The 22,440-nt window shown below is 42.2% G+C and overlaps 2 protein-coding genes across 3 annotated transcripts in view; one reads left to right on the top strand and one right to left on the bottom strand.

Moving 5' to 3' along the window:
- LOC146672509 (nuclear factor 7, brain-like) overlaps positions 1-22,440 on the top strand; it is a 190,792-nt gene that overhangs the window by 106,221 nt on the left and 62,131 nt on the right. The gene's annotated exons all lie outside the window — the stretch shown is intronic.
- LOC146672517 (uncharacterized) lies at positions 1,722-17,854 on the bottom strand. 2 transcript variants are annotated; one of them, XM_085386167.1, is made up of 8 exons: positions 17,821-17,854; positions 15,195-15,545; positions 13,944-14,042; positions 9,020-9,340; positions 7,483-7,809; positions 5,088-5,411; positions 2,967-3,299; positions 1,722-2,131 (listed from the first exon to the last, which is right to left on the bottom strand). In XM_085386167.1, exons 1-8 carry the CDS (start codon positions 17,852-17,854, stop codon positions 2,040-2,042), a joined length of 1,881 nt encoding a protein of 626 aa, XP_085242293.1. In that variant the 3' UTR covers positions 1,722-2,039. The 2 variants fall into 2 exon arrangements, with proteins under 2 accessions (XP_085242293.1, XP_085242301.1); XM_085386175.1 differs by lacking the exons at positions 5,088-5,411; positions 17,821-17,854 and having other exon boundaries at positions 15,195-15,541.

Below are 22,440 nucleotides of genomic sequence, written 5' to 3' on the forward strand. Positions count from 1 at the left end.
GTTTCTTTTTCGTGTAACCTTTTAAATACCAATCCCTCAAACTTATAAAAATACATTCATTTATTTATTTACAATTAAAATGAAGGCAAGCGTAGTGGAACACCTGGGTCTCCATTACATGGCTCTATGAAAATGGACTCTCAGGATGGATGCTGGATGGAAAGGATGGAAGTTTTTGGGTGTCAGATTTGGAGGATTGGAGAAAACAAAGTACATGGTGTACTCTCATTCCTGCTGGGATCTGAGACATCTGTGTGGTTTTTGGCATCACTGCTTCTGAACCACCCTCAGAATAAAAGCAGGAACTGGAGCGAGGTGGCGGCCAGCGTCCCATCACTGCCCCGTTACAGATTTGACAGCGCAGCGGCGAAGGCTCAAACACCCGGACATTGAAAGTTCCCTCTGCGGTCAGATTTCACCATCAGCTTTCTGAAAACATCTGTGTGTGTGTGTGTGTGTGTGTGTTTCTGATCTATTTCTAAGTCAGTGCGTTGGATGCAAAGCAGTGTTTATCTGCCTGCCACAAACCACATACACATAAACTCACACACTGAAGTGTCTGTCAGCGGCTCGCATCATACAGCATCACAGCAGACATTTCATCATCCTGTTCTTCTTCTTCTGTGAAGGAAACCGAAGTCATTTTGATGAAAAAGTTGGCCTCCTCACCTTCCCTATAAACCTTGAGTGGACAAACAATAGAAATTAAACTCTTTAACTAATAAATACATTTTTTAAAGACAGAGACTCTACAGTACGCAGCGGCAGCATCTCTTCCACAGTGTAGCCTGCAATCATTTTTTAAGCTCACCTTCAGACGCTTTCTGTGCTGCTGAAGTAAAATCACGTTTCGTCTGCTTAGCAGGAGCTGCTGCGGTGATGGATGATGAACAAGGATCGCTCAGAAGTGTTCGTCTATGCTCTTGTGTCAGGCGCTTCAGTAGATTACTCGTGCTATTAACAGCGGCCGATAGCTTTTACATATTGCTGTAATGTTCTTGTCTGCTTGTTTCAGAAAAGTGAAGAGACGGGAATATGTCCACTTCATAAAACAGCCACTCGCTTCAGCCGAGTCCAACATCTTCCGCTGTAGAATACGACTGTGCAGCAAACTGGCGCGAAATGACGCGCAGCTGCACTACAACGATGTTAAAGCGGCAGAGTTTACTTCTTATTTTACAATGTAACGCAAGTACATTGTAAGTAACTGTAATTAAAATACCGAAAAATGAACAGTAATTAGTTACTCTACTTTTTCAGTGAAGAAGTAATTTAATTAGAGTAATGCGTTACTTAGTAACGCATTACACCAAACACTGCCTGCAACTATCACAATGACACCATAGAGTTTTGGAAAATACCACATTGAGTTTAACTTTAGCAGCACTTTAACTCGTTATACTTTTTAATACACTTCACACTTCACACTTCATCACTGACTTCACAGTGACACAAAAAGATTCATTTATAAATAGTAGACTGATGCAATACAGACTGCAGCTCAGACAGCTGCTGGAGACAGATGTGTGTGTGTGTGTGTGTGTGTGTGTGTGTGTGTGTGTGTGTGTGTGTGTGTGTGTGTGTGTGTGTGTGTGTGTGTGTACGTACTGTAACTCCTTTATTCCACACAGACAGCTTCAGCATTTGTTCTGCTTTCTCTGCTTTTATTTGAATGTGACAGAAAAACACGACTAGAATTTAGACAAATGTGTTTACAGGCTGACTTTAATGTGTTTCTGCACATGCTTGTCCTCTGGTCATGTGATCATGTGGTTTGTAGGAACGCTCCTCTTCCTCAGAGGATCCACCTGTGCTTCCTCTCCTCTCTCCTCCACCTGTTACAGTGAGGGAACGTCCTCCATGATGGAGGAGCTGCTGGAAAGTGCTGAGAGTTTCCTCCAGAGTGAGACCTCTGTCACAGTTCAGAGGATCTACGGCAGCAGAGACCTTCATGGACACTAAAAGTCTCAAACACACAACAACAACATCACACTGACTCCACTCTGACATCACTGATCAATAATCAAAGAACACACAGATCAAACTGATTGATCAGCCATCAGAGGAGTCGGATCAATGGAGCTGCTTCTGTTCCTGATGTCCCCTGTTTGATCCTGGACCTGAACTCTCCCTGCAGAGGAGACACAAGACAGTCAGACACACACACACACACACACACACACACACACACACACACACACACACACACACACACACGCACACACACACACACGAGTGACGGGTTTTCAAGGTGATAATTGCTCCACTAACAGTGAGACATGGATTCTTTTTTATTCATTGTTGTTGGATTTTTATTGTGCTGGCTTGTTTCCCCTGATGAGTGTGAGGCTGTGAGTCAGCTGAAGATTGTTTACTCCCATGAGGAGCTGCTACAACTTAACGTCTCGTATGGTGGTAAAGACCTTACTTCATGTATGCCGGATTTTATACGGAGAGATTTTAACAGAACAAGTGACAAAAGGAAAAGAAAAAGAGGGAGACTCAGAGGTGTCAAACTGCGTCTGAGGAGACAACAGGTTGGACTCCCCTGGCCTCTGTAGCTTCTTTCCTCTAGACGAAGGTTTCTAGTTCCAAAGAAAACAGTTTTGTCTCTGCTGCCGTCACTAAACACAATAAGAACTGTTTTATTTGATTCATCTTGATCTCGTTTATATTTTTTTTTATTGCTTGTGTAATAATCAAATGTGTTTGTGAGGGTTTAATGGGTGGGTGTGTGTTTTGTGAGGGGATGGCAAATGTTATAATTATTTTCATAAAGCCAATTTATCTATGGGTATAAATAAAGTAAACCTGAACCCTTAGGTCATGGTAAAATTTAGGCTAACTGTAACCCTGACAGTAAAACCACATTTGACTTAAAACTTGTTGGGCCAGACATTTTGTCCCCACAAGTATAGTGCCAATGTTCTGTCCTCACAAAGATGTGTAAACATGTACACACAAACCTTTGACTTTGAGCTGCACTCTCTTCCTTCTAACCACAGCTCGATTCCTCACAACGTAGCATGCATATCCTCCACTGTCTCTCTCTGTGGGCTGTTTCAGGGTCAGACTGAGGTCTCCAGTTCTCAGCAGGTCTTCATTCATCTTCGTTCGGTCTCTGTAAACCTGGTGCTGTTCTTCAGGCTGGTCAGAGCCGTTCTCATACGCGTGGACCAACATTACTGGTTCAGGCTCTTTGCATTCCCAAACCACTCTAACATCTCCAGGTAGGTTTTGTGTGGTTTTGAAGGGCAGTTGGACAGACTCCGCCCCCTCCTCCACCTCCACCTGACACACTGAGAAGACAACAAACACAACATGAGCTGTACAAAGTGTGATTGGTGTTCAGAGCAGCATCATGTGACTCTTGTTCTGCACTAAATGAAGCGATGGAGTGGCGCCTCCTTCAGGCAGAGAAACAGCTCATGGAGAGAAATAATTATTAGAGCAAAAACAAGAGTGGAGCTGCAAATAAGGCCGAGAGGAACGCTGCAGAAAACTGTTCATGTGTGAATTCATCACTTCATAGATTTCTTTGAGCACTAAAATCAGAGCTGCTTCTATTTCTAATATGACAGCTGTACATTAGAGCTGCAACACTTTAAATGTGAGCCATAAAAACATGATACTCTACAAGTGCATTCAGCTCTGACACTGTCACATCATGAAGGAGACGTGGAAATCACTTTGTTACACAAATCAAAGTCAAATCTATCTATCTATCTATCTATCTATCTATCTATCTATCTATCTATCTATCTATCTATCTATCTATCTATCTATCTATCTATCTATCTATCTATCTATATAGATAGACCCCCTCTTATTTTTGGAAAAGGGGGTCTTGGTAGTTCTTTTTTTTTTTTCTTTATCTTTAAGTCTGCATGTATCCACAAATACAAGTGGGCTGAATCCTTCTCAACAGCAACTGAAATCACCTTGGTGATGGTGATTAGTAGGGATGGGTACCGGTATCCGGTGCCATGATGGCACCGGTTCTGACATGAACGGTAGTAACCAGACCAAAAAGCAGCGCACATTTCGGTGCTTTATTTCGGTGCTTTTTTTTCCTGAGCTGTGATACACTTCTAGCCAATCATTTTACGTTTCCGAGGATAGTAGGCGGGTCCAGGTACGTACGTTCTTTTAGTGCAGAGCTACAGATTAAAAATGACCAAGGCGAAGCGGTCAAAGTCTGGCTGTACTTCACAGCAAAAGATGCAAACTCAGCAGCAACAAGTGCTTTAAGCTGATACTGTGATGCTGTCAAAGGAGGTAACACCTCGAATCCGATGAAACACCTGGCGACGCATAGCGTTTTTTTTAAAGCCGAGAAATGCGCCGTATTTGATAGCTTGCTGCGAGACCTCACACCGAGCACATCTACTGCGGGTGTGGTGCCTGTTATCGGACCCAGATTTAGCAACATCCCCCAAAAACCCGAAGAGGAGAGTCCTGGCCCCTAGCCCTGCCAGTGTAGCAGAAATGATGAGGATGATGAAGCAGCAGCTGTTCTTCTCTGCGTGAGTAGCTTAATGTTGTTCGTGTGTAATTTACGTTGAGTAGGCTAACCATGTTATTACATTAATGCATGTAAGGTGAACTAGCAAACATCATCATAGCTACATGCGGCTGTCTTCTTGTTTGATGGCAGATGCTCCCTTCACCCTGGACAAAAAGGCTAAAATGACCAAAGAAAAAGAGGGAAACAGCTAAACATGAGACATTTTTGGACAAAGTTAGTGTTTTTTGCATTGTTTAAGCACTGCTTCCAGCCACGAATGATACCATATATGCCCCATAGCTGCAGAAAAGCCTGACATTGTTATCTTTTTACAAAAAAAACGCTGAACATGAGAGGTTTTTGGACCAATTTTGTGTTCTCCATTCTTTAAGCACCGGTTTGAGCACCGTTTGAGCACCGGCACCGTTTCAAAAGTACCGGTTTGGCACCGGTATAGGATAAAACCTAAACGATACCCATCCCTAGTGATTAGGAACAGAGGACTCTGACTGATGAGTCAGAGTCCAGAAAGTCTGTCTTCAGTGGCAGCCAGGAAAACAAAACAAACAAAGGACCAAACCTCTGACTTTGAGCAGCAGTGATTTTGTTCTAAGGATGTTTCCACTCCTCCAAACTTCACATATGAAATCTTCGCTGTCCCAGTCTGTGGGGTATTTCAGGGTCAGACTGAGGTCTCCAGTTCTCAGCAGGTCTTTGTTCATCTTCGTTCGGTCTCTGTAAACCTGGTGCTGTTCTTCAGGCTGGTCAGAGCCGTTCTTATACACATGGACCGTTCTGGATCTCCCATCCTTCCACTCCACTTTAGCGTCTTCAGGCAGGTTTTCTGTGGATTTGAAGGGCAGCTGGACGAACTCCACCCCTGAATCCACCTCCACCTGACAGACTGACAGGACAACAAACACAACATTAGAAATGCTCATTAGATGAGAGATGATCCACTGTTACTCACTTTTATGAATACAGATGTGGAATAAAGCAGTTATTAACACAGAGCTGAGCTGCTCAAGAACATTCGTTCAGACAAAGAGAGAGGAGACATCTTACAGACATCACATGTACAAGGATCTACAGGAAGCTCTTTTCTTTCTTTGGACGCTAAACAGAATAAACTTCATACTGACTCTGCAGATCATGAAATGAAGCTCATGTGTAAGTTCAACAAGGAACATCTGTATTCACTCAACAGCCATTAAGCATTAGCTGTTTAAGAGAGGCAGGTGGGTCATTACTCCACCTAAACCTGAATCTCTGTCTCCATGATCATATTCGCACTTTGGAAATTTGCCCTTAAAGTGTTCATTGCTTTACAACATCACCGCCTGCATTAAGTAACATGCAAGAAAACAGTCCACCTTAAAAGCTGCTGCTAGCTGCTGCTTTCACATGTTAATGAGTGAAAATAACAGGCAGCAGGTCAAAGGTCATCACAATGAGGAAGGCCTTTACTTCATTTCCATGAACTGTGTGCTTTCTCTCCTTTAACCTTTGACCTCCCCTGCTGAAGAGAACTTTTCTTCTTCTTCTGCTTGATAGAAGAATCAAACAGTGATGTCACAATAATCCATCAGTGTGTTTTGGCCCTGCTCTCTTAAACTTACCGCACTACACTCTTTATGGAAACGCATCATTTCCGGTGTGCATTTCAAAATAAAAGCACTCTAACATGTCAGTGGACACAAACACTTGATTTCTAAGGGTCCACGTGGTCACACTGACATAAACATCATCAAATATCATCAGTGTGAGGGGCTGTGCAGACATCCACTTTTCCCTTTTTTGTTACCGGGCAGATTTCAAGCGGATTTCAAAGAGGTGTAACACAGGGGTGGGCAATTCCAGGCCCCGAGGGCCGGTGTCCTGCAGGTTTTAGACCTCACCTTGGGTCAACACACCTGAATCACATGATTAGTTCGTTACCAGGCCCCTGGAGAACTGCAGGAGCTGTCAAAGGAGCTTGCAAAGAAAAGCGTCTGGGCTTCTTTAAGTTACTTGAAGACGTTTCACCTCTCATCCAAGAAGCTTCTTCAGTTCTAAGGTCAAATGGTGGAGAGTCCCAGATATAAACCTAGTGGGAGTAACCCCCACAGAGGGACAAAAGGACCCCCTGATGATCCTCTAATCACCTGAGCCAAGGTGTGAAAATGGGTGTGGGTCACAATCAGCCAGGGTTTCGGGTGAGTTCATTGTGAAACCTGGCCCCACCTTATCATGCGAATTCCTGAGATCAGATGGCCCAGGATGTGAGTGGGCGTTAAGGCGTCTGGGAAGGGATCTCAAAACTGGATTATAGATGGCAGAGAGTTGGTGTCGTAAACCCCCGCCTCTGTTCAAAGATGGTCGCTCACAGTGGACATAGATGGCTTCTTTCACTCCTCTTTCAAACCATCTGTCCTCTCTGTCCAAAATGTGAACATTGGCATCCTCGAAAGAGTGTCCTTTATCCTTAAGATGCAGATGGACTGCTGAGTCTTGTCCTGTGGAGGTGGCTCTTCTGTGTTGTGCCATGCGCTTGTGAAGTGGCTGTTTGGTCTCTCCAATGTAGAGGTCTGAGCATTCCTCACTGCACTGTACAGCATACACCACATTGTTAAGTCTGTGTTTTGGCGTTTTATCTTTCGGGTGAACCAGTTTTTGTCTGAGCGTGTTGCTGGGTCTGAAATGCATTTGCATAATGACTGAAACCAGCCCACTGAAGGAATAATGGGCATTAATATTCAAATTCTCATGACCATTGAGCAAAGACCACTGATCAATGGCCATGAGTACCATTTGTAGAAAGTTGGTGATTGGCTGCAATCACAGTAAGATGGCAAAGAATGTACCCTTAGTCCTCAATTCAGAGATGGTCTTTCACTGAGATAGTCAGCCTGTTAGTTTCCTGCTGCCTCCATCACTCACACTGATTCACTCTCATTCACACTACATGACCTTTGACCTGTATCTACAGCACTGACCTCTGACTTTCAGCTCCACTTGTTTCTTCAGCAGGATGTTTCCCTCCCTGCTGTAGACGGTGCAGGTGTAGGTCCTGTTGTCTCCATCTGTGGGGTGTTTCAGGGTCAGACTGATGTCTCCAGTTTTAAGCAGGTCTTCATTCATCTTCGTTCGGTTTTTGTAAGCCTGGTGCTGTTCTTCAGTCTGCTCAGAGCCGTTCTGATGAACATAGATCATCCTGCTGCCTTTGTCCTTCCACTCCACTTTAGCGTCTTCAGGCAGGTGAAGTGTGGTTTTGAAGGGCAGCTGGACAGACTCCACCCCTGATTCCACCTCCACCTGGGGGACTGAGAGGACAACAAAGCACAACATGAGCTCGGATGGAGACATTTGTGTTGACTCTAACAGGCTCAATGCAGAGCAACAAACTATTTGAACTGATCCAACTTTATTAACACAGACAAAGATTTGTGCATCAGCTGCTGTTTGCTGCTATAGATATAATCCAGCTGATGTGGAGAACTACATGTGACACTGTGATGCAGCCATGAATCTGACTGATTTCTTTCCATTTTCAAAGGTTGATGCATCAGTTAAAGTCCTTAAAAAGCTCAGAAATAAAGAGAAAGGTTGGTTACAGCAAAAAGAGGCACTGGCAGCCTTTAAGACACAATTTTAATAGCCTTATATTCATATAGTGTATTATTGTATACACAATAATACACAGTAAGACAGGCATAGAGAACAGCACTGACTGGGAGGGGCTGTGAACAGATGACATACTTCAGTTCAACATATAAGACTTTAAGAATTCACAAGCATCTATCTAAAATCTATTTATTTAATCGATCATCTATGGTATTATTATGCGCAATTATAATGCAATGTTCATCTCCCTTAAAAAAAACAGGCAGCCTTAAAGTATGAAATATTCACATACAAACATATTTGTCTATTGTCTCACTGGCTGATAGTGCCTCATAGAACTCAGTTTGAGCTTGAAGCCATTTATAATGTTTAAGTTGTTTAACGTGTAGGTGCTCACAATAAACAGCTTTTGAATGAAAGCCGGGGAACTTCAGTAGCACAAAATTCTATTCTTTGTGCACATATGCACCAGGCATTTACCATTATTTCCCCCTAAGGTGTTGCCAAAGGTTCCAAGTTAATAGTTGAAAAAGCCGCAGCAATACACAAAAATATAAACCATATTCTACTTGGTGACAACTTCACTTTGAGCCTTTAATCAGAATGCCTTAAGTTGGCTAGTTAAGTACCTGGCTAACATTGCTGTTATGCCATAACTAACTGCTATAATACCCATCACACTCAGTGCATTTCAATAATTTATCCCGCGAGTTTGCTAGCTAGCAAAATAATAATTTTAAAATTAGAATATGTAAAGTACATATACTCTAAAATTATTTACTAGGGCTTACTCAAAGTCCCCACTGTGAAAAGGTGAAAATTCTTTTTGCAGACTTTTCAGGTGGATTTGGTCGTTGTCTTATCCATAAGTCTGATCTCTGACTTTTGACCTGTATCTACAGCACTGACCTCTGACAATGAGCAGCACTTCTTTTTTCATCAGAATCTCCCCCCTGTTGTTGTAGACGGTGCAGGTGTAGGTGTCCGTGTCTGTGGGGGGTTTCAGGATCAGACTGAGGTCTCCAGGTTCCAGTAAGTTTCTCTTCATCTTTGTTCGCCCTCTGTAAAAATGATGCTGTTCTTCAAGCTGGTCAGAGCCGTTCTGATACACGTGGACCTTCCTGTTGTTTTTGTTCTTCCACTCCACTTTAGCATCTTTAGGCAGGTTAACTGTGGTTTTGCAGGGCAGCTGGACAGACTCCACCCCTGAATCCACCTCCACCTTATAATCTGAGAGGGCAACAAAGCAGAACATGAGCTGTAGTGAACGTTACTAATCATCATCTTCTGACACAGAAATTATTTCTGTCCTCAACCTCAATATGACATTTGAAAAAAAAATGATCACAGTATTTTCTAACTAGAACACACTTTGGGGATTATGGTAATTCCACTGCTGTGGGTTTAATCATGTGTGTTTGATAGGCTCTAATTTTTTTAACGTAAATGAACAGTCTTCTGCAACTTAATCACACAGTTACACAGGGTTCTATGCTGGGACCAATACTTTTTACTGTATATGTAACATAGTTAAATAGAGTTGAAGTAAAATCCCGCTAAATGGGACATTGGCGCCACCTACTGTTGAAAAAGTCACCCTGCAATATTCACAAAGGGCAAGGGATTCTGGGTAATCCTCAGAATAATGGAGGATTCCTGCGAGGTAAGGAATGCGCAAATGTCGTGGGGAGGAAAAATCATATCGCAGGCTGTTAAAGTAATACAGTCTGACCCGATTATTTTTGTTGTTTATACATCATTCGTTGCGGGTCATTTCTCCAGTCTTTATGTTGAACTGAGTGCACGTTTATGTGAGATTTCTTTATTGGGAGGAGAGGAAACAAATTGGGAGCATAGTTAGCTAACTCTGTTGTTGCTTTCCCATTTAGATTTTGTGCTGATTGCCCACGACATTAAAAAGAGAGCATTCTAACCATTGCCTTTTTGTTGTGAATGCAGACCAGAGAAGACACTACACAGAGGTCACATATAGATACTTTCCTGAGGAAACATTATTTGAAAACACTGCACCTCCACTTTATAATCTGAGAGGGTTAGTGGACATGGACTGTGCTAATATAATATTAGTGAGTGACTCTAACTGTGTTTTATGCCCCAAAATGGATAAACTTCCCCCACAATCTACTTTGACAAAAAATTCCAAAGCCCTTTGGCAAATTGTAAATGAGCTCGACCTTGTGGACGTCTGGCGACACTATAATCCACTACCTAAGGAGTACACTTTCTACTCTAACCCTCACTTGTCAGCATCTCGTATAGATTATATTTTTATGTCCAAGTGTATCAGTCAGTTAGTTCAGCAGGTAAATATTGGTCATATAGGTCTCTCTGACGAGGCTCCTGTGGTCCTAACTGTTCAACCCATGAGACATATTGAGCCTCCATGTCTTGGAAGATGAGCACACTGTCTCTTTTGGATGAGATATTTATACATTTCACAACAGAGCAAACAACATTATTTTTAGAAATAAATGTTAAAGAGGAGATAGACCCGAGAACTTTATGGGATATAAGGCTTACATTAGAGGGATGATTATTTCATACACAAGTCATGAAAGAAAACAACGATTAACAAGGCAGTTAGAGATCGAGAATAATATAAAAAAAGCTGGAGAAACAATATTATGTAACAAAATCAGCTGAAACATTAAGTGAGCTTAATATTACCAGGACATCTTTGCGTAATTTGATAATGTGAAAGACTGAAAGAGATGTTTGTGCCAGACAACGGCTTTTTGCATCAGCTAATAAGCCTAAACGCTTTCTGGCTCGTCTTGCAAGGAATACTCCATCAAGTTATTTTATCACAGCTATTGTGGATGTGAATGGTGAGAGGCAAGTAGCAAACCGTCAGATTAATGAGTGCTTTAGAGAACTCTATACAAATTTATACCAGTCTGAGATGGACCTAACAAGGCTTAACTCAGGCTTTTTCCTAAACGACTTAGTATTCCCTCAGCTCTCTGAAGATCAGGTTAGCCTGCTGGAGTGTCCATGTGGCTGCTGGAGTCACCCACACATTGATGGAGGTGGATAAAGCTATATCTGCACTCCAGCCAGGGAAATGTCCTGGGGCAGATGGCTTCACAGTAGAATTTTTTAATGTAATGAAAGTGAAGTTAAATAGTTTATTATTAAGGGTTTTTAATAAAGCATTCGAAGAATCGAAACTCCCAGAATCTATGTACCAGGCTAATATAACATTGATAGCTAAAAAAGATAAAAATCCGGAGTCATGCTCATCTTACAGGCCTATTAGCCTTCTTGGTGCTGATAATAAGATACTTTCAAAGACACTGGCTCTTAGGCTAGAAAAAGTAATGTGCTCTATCGTGCATGCTGATCAGACAGGCTTTATTAAGGGGAGGAAGATTTGGGTTTGGGAAAAAGTTTCTGGGGTGGATCAAAATTATATATAAATCACCAACAGCATCTGTGTTAACTAACGGCTTGTTATCCTCCCCAATTACATTGAGCAGAGGTACAGCACAAGGTAGCCCATTGTCACCACTATTATTTGCTTTGCCCATTGAGCCTTTGGTCATTAGACAAAATCCAAGTGTTCATGGAGTCAAAATTGGGGATAGACAACATAAAACTCTGCTCTATGCAGACGATATTCTTCTGACACTGACTGACCCTGCTAACTCTCTACCTGTTCTTACTAGGTGTATCAAGGACTTTGGTCTTATATCTGGATACAAGTTAGATGTTGATAAATCTGTTATAATGACTGTGTAGTGGAGGGGACATTGAACCTTTATATGTTAAACCTTTTCACTGGGCACCACCAGGTTTTGTATATTTGGAAGTTAAAGTTACACCAAACGTTAGTCACTTATATAGAGAAAATATAAATGGAATGGTTCAAGATCTTCGAGAGATGCTGAGAAGATGGAAGTCACTTCCGATGTTATTTTTGGGAAGAATAAATCTCATTAAGATGGTAATCTTACCGAAAATATTATATCCCACAGGCATGTTGTTTGCCATTTTGAAATCAGAAGATATTAAAGTAATTAATAAGGCTATGGTGGATTTCATTAGGGCAGGAAGAAAACCCAAAATTAAATTGGACACACAATTAGCCTGCCATCACCAGTGTGTGAATGTGTGTGTGAATGGGTGGATGACTGAATGTAGTGTAAAGTGCTTTGGGGTCCATAGGGACTAAGTAAAGCGCTATACAAATACAGGCCATTTACCATTTTACAGTTACCGAAAGATCTGGGCGGGTGAGGAGAGCCAAAGATAGAAAATTATGTTCTCTCAATACAAGCGAGGATTCTTTCTTCCTGGATACGTGAACGTTCTGATCTGCCAAGGCTAAATATTGAGGAAGTATTATGTAAACCATCCTTACCTGTTAACTTTCTAGGGAAACGCCTAAATGACTTACCTCATGTAATAAAGCATAACCCACTGATATATAATGCTATGTGGACGTGGGGAAAATTTAGAAAACCTTTTAACAGCAGCCTTCGGTTTAATATTTTGTCAACGCTTATAAATAATCCAGACCTTCTGCCGCAAAGCATAGGGTCGAGCTTTGTGGGATGGCATAAAGTAGGTGTGAAGAGGTTTTATGACCTCTTTAAACATGGTGAGTTTAAATCATTTGAATCCCTGAAGTCCCAGTATTCTATGTCAAAGACTGAGTTTTATAAGCATTTGCAATTGAGACATTATGTGTTAAAAAATGCTAAATCATTACAAATCTCAACAGCCTCTTTTCGGTTGGAGAAATTCTTTCTGGATAAAAGGGAGCATAAACATTTTGTATCAAAGTTTTATTCTGAGATTTATGCCCTAATTGTGCACAAATTAACATGGTTGAGAAAATCTTGGGGGACGTTGCTTAAATGTGAAATAGATATACAGGCATGGGACAAAATCCTGCTCCTTCCATCTAAAATCTCTGTTTGTAACCGATTTAAAGAACTGCAGTACAAAATCCTGCGCAATGTGTATATTTCTCTGTATATTTATGGTAAGTATAATATGGGAACATCTCCAAATTGTCTCAAGTGTAAGGCCAGAGTGGGCACTAGATTGCTTGTGGGAATGCTATTATTCAGTCATTTTGGAAAAAGGTCTGCGCCAATATTAGCACAGCCATTGGTCATCAGGCGACAGAAAACCCATTAATGTGTATATTGGGATATATCCCTGTCTCACTGGTACAACATGAGCATGTAATTCAGTCACTGTTAATGTTGGCCAGGAAAAGCATCATGTTGAGATGGGTGGGGGCTGAGCCTCCCTCCATTTCTCTATGGAAGTCGCTCATCATTGATGTCATGACTCTGATCAGGCTGGGACATTATATTGATGGGAGCTCCCGAATTTTTGTGGACAAATGCAAGAAACCACTGGAAGCACTGGGAGTAACCTGTAAACTGGATTCTAATGGACAACAATTCTGGACATAAATAATCACAAGTTCTCTGTGGACTCTGGAGAATGTGTAATACTCTAGTGCTGTGCAGTGTTACTGTTTTGGATGTGAACCAGTCTTGTATTTGTTGGGGGAAAAAAAAGTTAAATAAAAGTCTTAAAAAAAGAAAACACGGCATACTTTTTCATTTCAGACGATACAAAGATTTTTTTTCATGTATAATGAAAGATGACAATTAAACTGTAGCCACGCCTTAATGACATAGGCCAAAATTAACTTTAATTTCCTTTTCCTAAATTTATATAAAATGAAGGTTAATGTGCCCTAAAAATCTAAAAAACAAAACAAAACATGGTGTCTCAATAGATAGTGACGTTGAATGCATTACCTCGGCCTCCAGTAGGAGACACTCACCTGACATGAAATAGTGCCGGAAATAAAAAAGAAGACCTCCAGAAACCACAAGGAGAACCAGGAGAACCAGGAGAGCTGCGGCCCAGGATGGAAACTGTTCTGTAGAGAAACATAAAGAAAATAGCAACATGACCTTTGACCTACAGCTGCATTCCTGATCTCTAACTCTATCCTCTAATCATATAAAAATATTCTCTGACTCTTTTTGTTTTGAATGGCAGCTAAACTGTACTCTATGAACTATTGCTATGGTTACCAACAATTGAGAGATCATAATAAATGTTTTGGGGGTCAAATCATTAAAATCTCTGGTTACAATAAGAAACGCTGATTCCGACACATTTCTTAAAACAAAACAAAACAAATAAACCCTTAACAGTTTCATGTAACTGCTGACCAATGGAAAAAGTAAAAAATATATTAGAAATATATTCACAGACGTGTGTGTGAATACTAAGGTGTTCTAACTTTCTTTCTTATAAAGCAACAAACTATTTCTCCAGGCTAAATGATGATCTTCTAATTTTGTGATATGCCATTTCCTCTCCAGCTTATGAGTTATCTGCTTTAAGCTACGTGTTTGAGAATTATACAATAACAAAGCTTCAACTCAGTTCTTATGAAGGTAACACCAGGATCCTGTTTTCGCTTCTCAACAAACGTCTTCAACGCCCTGAGGTCTACCCACCACACTTCTATTCATCTGAAACCCTTAACTCATTGATGCTGTTCTTCACCACGTTCATTAATAACATTCATCAGCAACTCAGTTCGAATGTTGTGTCTATCCCCTCTTCAGAACCTTTTCTCCATTTTGAACCTTTCATGTTCCTAATATATCTGACATTTCTGAGTTCATATATAAATCAAAGCCGGCCACATCTCATCTTTATCCTCTGCCTACAGCACTTGTGAAATATTGGCTCTCTTCCTTACTTCCACTCATCTCTGCCATCATTCACTCTTCACTCACCACAAGAGAAGAACAACAATCATCTCAAGGCGCTTAATATTAAAAAGTAAAGACCCTCCAGCAGAATCAGGCTCTCAGAGTGGTGTAAAACTAGGTGAGCGAAGAATAAACACCAAAGAAAAACCAACTCAATCTCTCCACCTACCCAGTCATTTTTGTCTTTGCTTTTTTTTGCCTTACATTTGACCAATTATTCCCTTCAGTTTGACCCCTGACCTTTGTCCATAGCGCTGACTTTTGACCTATAAGTACAGCAAGTATTTGGGTTTATGTCTGACCTTTGACCTGCAGCTGTATATCTATCAGTCTCCTTTCTTCTCTTCCATCACTGATGGAGCAGGTGTAGTTGCCGCTGTCAGTCAGTTGTGGTTTTCTCAGAGTGAGGCTGAAGTTTCCAGTGTTCAGAGCATCAGGCCTCATCGATGTGCGCCCGCTGTAACCCTGGTTTTGCTCTCCAAGATCATCTCCTTCTTTTCGTCGTAGATGGACAGATTTGTTATAAAGATCTTCGTGAGTCCACATCACGGTGGAGTCATTCTCAGGTATTAAACCTGAGAACTCACAGGGCAGCAGGACAGACTCTGCCCCCTCATTCACCTCCACCACCACAGACAGGGCATGCTGGGAAACTGAGGAGAGGAACAGAAACACAAATGAACTCCATGCTGTGCAGGAAGCAGAGAGACCAGCATGAGCAAGACCTCACAAGGCTTGAAGAAGTCTTTAGGATGTATTCCACCAAAGCAAAACATGGTCTGTTATTCATTTCAGGAGAGTAAAATCATTTGGTGTATTTAATTATAAATGAATTTTGCTAAGTCTACAGTTAATGTTGGAATATACACCTCTTCCTGGTCTTTATTTTACAGTCCTGATCCAAAGTTTAAGACACTTCAAAAATGGCAAAAAATCGTATTTTTCATGTTTGGATCTTAACAAGGTTCCAAGTTGAGCTTCAACATGCAACAAGAAGAAATGGGAGTGAGACAAAACATTTTTTGAGCATTTAATTTATTGAAAACAACGCTTAAAGTGAAACAGGCTGTTTAACAGCTGATCAATAGTTTAGGCCCACATGCCTTTAAGAGGCCAAATCTGGGAAAAAATGTGGATTCGCTGTTTTTTCTGTCCGGTAATCTCACTGTCATGATGCTCTGATGGCAAAGGCAAAAAAACCTTTCCCTTTTCGAATGTGGTCAGTTTGTTGAACTGCATAAGAAGTTGGAAAATAATTTAGGGCAAGAAATCATCCCAGGCTACTCATGATTGGCAAAGGCAGGTCATGTGGAGAGGAGAGAAGTACACCCAAGCGCAGATAAACAGAACAAAAAAACTGCACAAAAAAGCTACTAAAACAACAAGGAAGGGGAAACTAAGAAAAACTAACTAAACAGGGGAAAGCTAAACACGAGAAAACCACAATAGAGGAAATTGGAGCAACCTGGGGACTTGGAACCATGAGGAATCAAATAATGGCCGATGAACAGACAACCCAACGAGGAACAAAGGAAACACCCACAATATATACACAGAGGGCTACGAGGTGTGGTGGAAGATTTCTTTTCTGATGTATTAATCACATATTTTAATCATATCACTTTAGTAAAGCAAGATCACTGCTGTCACCACTTGTATGTATGCATGTATAATGTTATCACAAGTGGGTTTATTGCACTTTCACAGAGGGCCCATTGTAAAGTTCAAGAGATCCATCCATAGAGCGGGAGGGGGTCAAGGATGAGCTGGACTGAAGGCACATGGATATATGATGTTCTTTCTTTGAGAGTGTTTGGGAAGGTATAAAAGAGTTTCAGGCCGTGTCAATATTCAGACAACCATTTTGGTGTTTGACCTGAATGTTTTCTCCACTGCTGTGTTTTTCTTTTTTTAGTAAACCTCACTTCAAAAGAGATGCTCATCTGGTGGTTGCAATTTTATTTAAGATTTTCCACAACAGAGGGAATACACAACAGGAGGGAGACATAGCTGAACATAATCTGACATGATGAACCAAAGGAAGCAAAACTCAAAACACTGAACGTGGGATGCAAGACTGTCTAAATAAAAGAGGAAACAAGAGGCATTTACAAAGACGCAGACTTCACACTGTGATGTGGAGACATGACTGACTAGGGAAACTGATGCAACATGAGAATAACTAAACGTGGGACAGAAAACTAGAAACTAGGAACTATAAATATAACACAAGCAGAAATCAATAAAGAGAACCAAACCTATGAAACACTTAACACCACAGGAACAAAACCTAAGGAGGAGGAATTACCAAAATATATCCAGAAACGAATGAAACGAAGCATATTAGTAATCAAAAAACACAAACATGGAGTCACCAGACTCCGGACCTTGGCAAAAACACTAATTATGTAGATTAGGACGGTCACAATATCAGATTACCACATGCCCAAATTATCATGATCACAAGAATTCCTGACAATGTTCTTATCTCAATGTCTGTGCAGAAACAGAAAGAAAATATTAGTCAAATTAAATGTTAAATGTCTTTTCAGCCTCTTGCTCTTTCTCAAGTGGATAAACCTGTTTCTGTTTTCTGCTGTACTCATGATCTTTCCCCAACACACACGCACGCACGCACGCACGCACGCACACACGCACACACACACACGCACACACACACACACACACACACGTCCCCCTCTTCCCCTCTACTTGACTGACTGTGATGCATCTGCACAAAACAAAACTTTGTAGAATCGCTTAAAACTAAATAATTTAACCAATAAACAGTTAACAGACTCTAATCCAGTAACTGACTCTTACTCAGGCATCCATGAAACATATTTCCATGGCTGCTGTAAACATTTCCTGCCTGAAATAGGCAGTTTACTCACTTCAAGACTGTTAAATATATTTGGAGTTTCTTACCGAGGAGCAGGAACGGCAGCAAGTTTTTCATCATCCTTCAAAGAAGGACAGCAAACACAGAGTCCTGATCACTCCGCTCATAACTGAGTGAATCCACATCTCAAAACTCTGCCATTCCTGCCTCACTGCTAACGAACAGAGAGGATTTCCTGCTGGGCTGTGATCCAGTAAACTGGTTCAACATGCTCAGAGGCTGAACTTGAAGTTGATAAACCCTCCAGGGCGTGAGTGCATGATTCACCGTGGAAAGAGCAGAGCCTCCATTTGGTTTGAGTTTATTGAAAGAACCACATAAGTTTGAAATAATGCCACATATTTGAACTGGATCAATAACAGATAAGAAAGGTTATCAGAACACCATCAGCATCTGAATCCCAACATTAAGGTGGAGGTGAAAGAAACCCTGCTTGTCTCCAGGTGCAGCTGAGTTTGAGAGAAGTGCTCAGGGACCGTCTACAAAGTGCAACACCACAAAAACATGTTGCTGCTTCACTGATATACAGTGGTGTTTCTCCCAGATCACTTTTTACTGCAGGGCCATCTGGTCCTATCAATCATTCTGCCATAATAAATAAAAATGTGAATTTTTAAACTGTCTTGATGCATGCTCCAACAAACATATACAGTATTGTACAGAGAACGATGTGTAGTGAAATGTTCTTGTGTTTGTGCTGCAGACAAAGCCACGCCATTCCAGGGTTTTCTGGTTAGCATGAGGGGTGAAGCCAGGATCCTTACTGGATACTGGGTGGGAATCAAACTTGCAACTCCTGCTTCAAAGATGTGTAGTTTTACCACTGCACTACCCAGCTACTCAGTCATCAAGGTAAGGTTTATTTGGAGATAGACTGAAACCAATCAAAAGGAAACACTTGAAAGAATCCAAACTAAAGTGAAAGAAGAAAATCCTCTGAGGAAACTCACTGAAACTGAAGTGAAGCCAAAGAAAAAGTCCAAATGAAATCCAAATAAAAGTCAGTAGAAAATACAAAGTAGAATAAGTCTGTGAAGGTTCTCAGTCATCCAGGTCATCGTAGTCAAAGGAGCTTGCAAAGAAAAGCGTCTGGACTTCTTTAAGTTGCTTGAAGACGTTTCACCTCTCATCCAAGAAGCTTTTTCAGTTCTAAGGTCAAATGGTGGAGAGTCCCAGATTTAAGCCTAGTGGGAGTGACCCCCCACAGAGGGACAAAAGGACCCCCTGATGATCCTCTAATCGCCTGAGACAAGGTGTGAAACTGGGTGTGGGTCCCAATCAGCCAGAGTTTCGGGTGAGTTCATTGTGAAACCTGGCCCCACCTTATCATGCGAATTCCGTAAACCCCCGCCTCTGTGGCGGGGGTTTACGGCACCAACTCTCTGCCATCTATAATCCAGTTTTGAGATCCCTTCCCAGACGCCTTAACGCCCACTCACATCCTGGGCCATCTGATCTCAGGAATTCGCATGATAAGGTGGGGCCAGGTTTCACAATGAACTCACCCGAAACTCTGGCTGATTGGGGCCCACACCCAGTTTCACACCTTGTCTCAGGCGATTAGAGGATCATCAGGGGGTCCTTTTGTCCCTCTGTGGGGGGAAACTCCCACTAGGTTTATATCTGGGACTCTCCACCATTTGACCTTAGAACTGAAGAAGCTTCTCGGATGAGAGGTGAAACGTCTTCAAGTAACTTAAAGAAGTCCAGACGCTTTTCTTTGCAAGCTCCTTTGACAAAGTAGAATAAGTGAGCTTTGGATGCTGCTCTGGGACTTTGTTTAAAGAGGTTCAGTGTGGACTTGAACTCACTGATCCTCCAAACATCAAATGAGTGAACATCAGGAACACATCTGCACTCTGGTTCCATTTATGTGAGAAAGAGTCTGAAGGTGTTTGTGCTCCTTCACAGCTCCGTCTCAGGAGCTTCATCCACCTCAAACAGCAGGAACAACACTTGGTGAGGACACCAGCCACAGACTGAACGACTATAGACCAGTTGCACTCACTCCAATCATTGTGAAGTTCTTTGAGAGAGTGGTGCTGGCCTACATCCAGAGCAACATCACAGACACTCTGGACCCCCTGCAGTATGCCTACCAGTCCAATAAGTTCACGTCAGACATCATCGCTGCTGCCCTTCACTATTCACTCTCCCACTCGGAAAACAAAGACAAAGAAAACAATACTGTCATCCCACACAAACTCACTCACAAGCTGGCAACACTCGGCCTGCACCCCACCCTATGTGACTGGCTACAGGACTTTTTGACTGGCAGGCCTCAGTCTGTCAGGATCGGCAACAGGACTTCAGCCAGCATTATTACAAACACTGGTGTCCAACAAGGTTGCATCCTCTACACCGTGTGCACCCACAACTGTTTCACCTCCAACAAAGACAACATCATTTTGAAGTTCGCAGACGACACTGCTGTGATTGGTCGCATCACTGGAGGAGACGAAGCGGCTTATAGGAGAGAGGAGGCCGGTCTGGTGTCATGGTGTTAGGACAACAACCTCACCCTCAACACTGACAAGACAAAGGAGACGATACTGGACATGAGGAAGAAGAGGAGGCCTCACCCACCGCTGTCTATCCAGGGCCTAGAAGTGGAGAGGGTGAGCAGCTTTAGGTACCTGGGCGTCTACATCGCTAAGGACCTCACCCTCGAGACGAAGGTTTAGAAGTGTGAAATCCAGAACATCCAGACTCACTAACTCCTTCTTCCCCACTGCTATCAGATTCTTGAACAGCTGACCCATTCTGAACAGTAATAATAATTTTTTTTGCACATCAGGTCAACTTACATATTAAGCCAGCATATTAAGCTACAGGTCTTTTGCACACATCTGTTTCAAATCTCCATATTTTGTCTCCTTTTCTGTCTTCAGCTATTTATTTGTACTATTTGTATTTATATGTTCTATTTCTAGTGTATATATTAATCGGCATCTGTGGGCGGACAGCAAAGAAAGAATTTCATTGCACAAAGAAGTGCCTTTTCTCTTGTGACACATAACAATAAACACTTTGAATCTTGAAGCACAGAGACATCTTTGTGCTCGATATCACAAACACTCTTTGCAGCATCTCTGCACCATCAACACAACAGCAGCACATGTAAAACATTTAAATTACATTATATCAGCCAAGGTTGTGACCTACACCCGTTTTTTCTGACTCTCCACCATTTGACCCTAGAACTGCAGAAGCTTCTTGGATGAGAGGTGAAACGTCTTTAAGCGACTTAAGGAAGTCCAGGTGCTTTTTTCTTTCCATGCTCCTTAGACTTAAACAGATAGTGAGACTCCTTCTGCTTATCAGGGATAATCTCTAGGTGACCGCTAAGCAGAAAACAAGGTCTTTCTTTCTCTGTGTGTATATAAGATGCCAGGGCGGCGGCTGTTGGGCAGAGACCATCCTAGTGTTTGGCTGGGATATTTCTCTCCACATTGTTTTGTGTTTATTAAACCCACTTCAAATAATGCTCACGAAGGTTGTGTTGTAGGTTATTGTTAAAATTTCCATAAACAAAGCATTTAAATGGCATTTCAATTCAAAGCAGAGAAACAAAAATAATATTTCTGGCCAAAATCAGGCAGACTTAAAACTAGTCGGTGATCCCCACATGCTTCAAAGAGTCCATCATTGTCCCTGTCCCGAAGAAACCCCACCCTGCTTCTCTCAATGACTATCGCCCTGTAGCCCTCACCTCAGTAGTGATGAAGTGCTTTGAACGCCTGGTCAGAGACTTCATCATTTCTTCACTACCAGACACACTGGACCCACTACAGTTCGCTTACCGTCCAAATCGTTCCACAGACGATGCCATCTCTCATCTCCTCCACACATCACTCACTCACTTGGACACTAGAAGGGGGAATTATGTTAAAATGCTCTTCATAGACTACAGCTCTGCATTTAACACCATAATTCCCTCCACACTCACCACCAAGCTGGAGCATCTGGGACTCAGCTCATCTATGTGTCAGTGGATCTCCAACTTCCTAACTGGCAGACCACAGGCAGTAAGGATGGGCGGACATGTCTCAGCCTCCACCACTCTCAGCACTGGAGCCCCCCAGGGGTGTGTTCTGAGCCCCCTGCTGTACTCTTTGTACACATATGACTGTGTGGCCACTACCAGCTCCACCACCATCATCAAGTTTGCTGACGACACCGTCGTGGTGGGCCTGATCTCTGATAACAACGAGACGGCCTACGTGAAGGAGATTAGGAATCTGGAGAACTGGTGCCAGAGGAACAACCTCCTTCTAAACGTCAGTAAGACAAAGGAGCTGATAGTGGACTTCAGCACTAAGCAGGAGAGGAACTACCAGACCCCTGTCATCAACAAGTGCCCAGTGGAGAGAGTGGACAGCTTCAAATACCTCGGAGTTCACATCACGCAGGACCTGTCATGGTCCTGTCACATCAACACCGTGGTGAAAAAGGCCCGACAGCGTCTCTACCACCTCAGACGCTTGAGAGACTTCCAACTGCCCTCCAAGGTGCTCAGGAACTTTTACTCGTGCACCATAGAGAGCATCCTGACGGGAAACATCTTAACCTGGTTCGGGAACAGCACCATGCAGGACAGACGAGCTCTACAGAGGGTTGTGCGGTCAGCTGAGCGCACCATCCGC

The sequence above is a fragment of the Rhamphochromis longiceps genome, linkage group LG3 (assembly GCF_057381845.1).
Source record: "Rhamphochromis longiceps isolate RC_006_pf linkage group LG3, R_longiceps_female_GT1.1, whole genome shotgun sequence".
Taxonomy (NCBI): Eukaryota; Metazoa; Chordata; class Actinopteri; order Cichliformes; family Cichlidae; genus Rhamphochromis; species Rhamphochromis longiceps.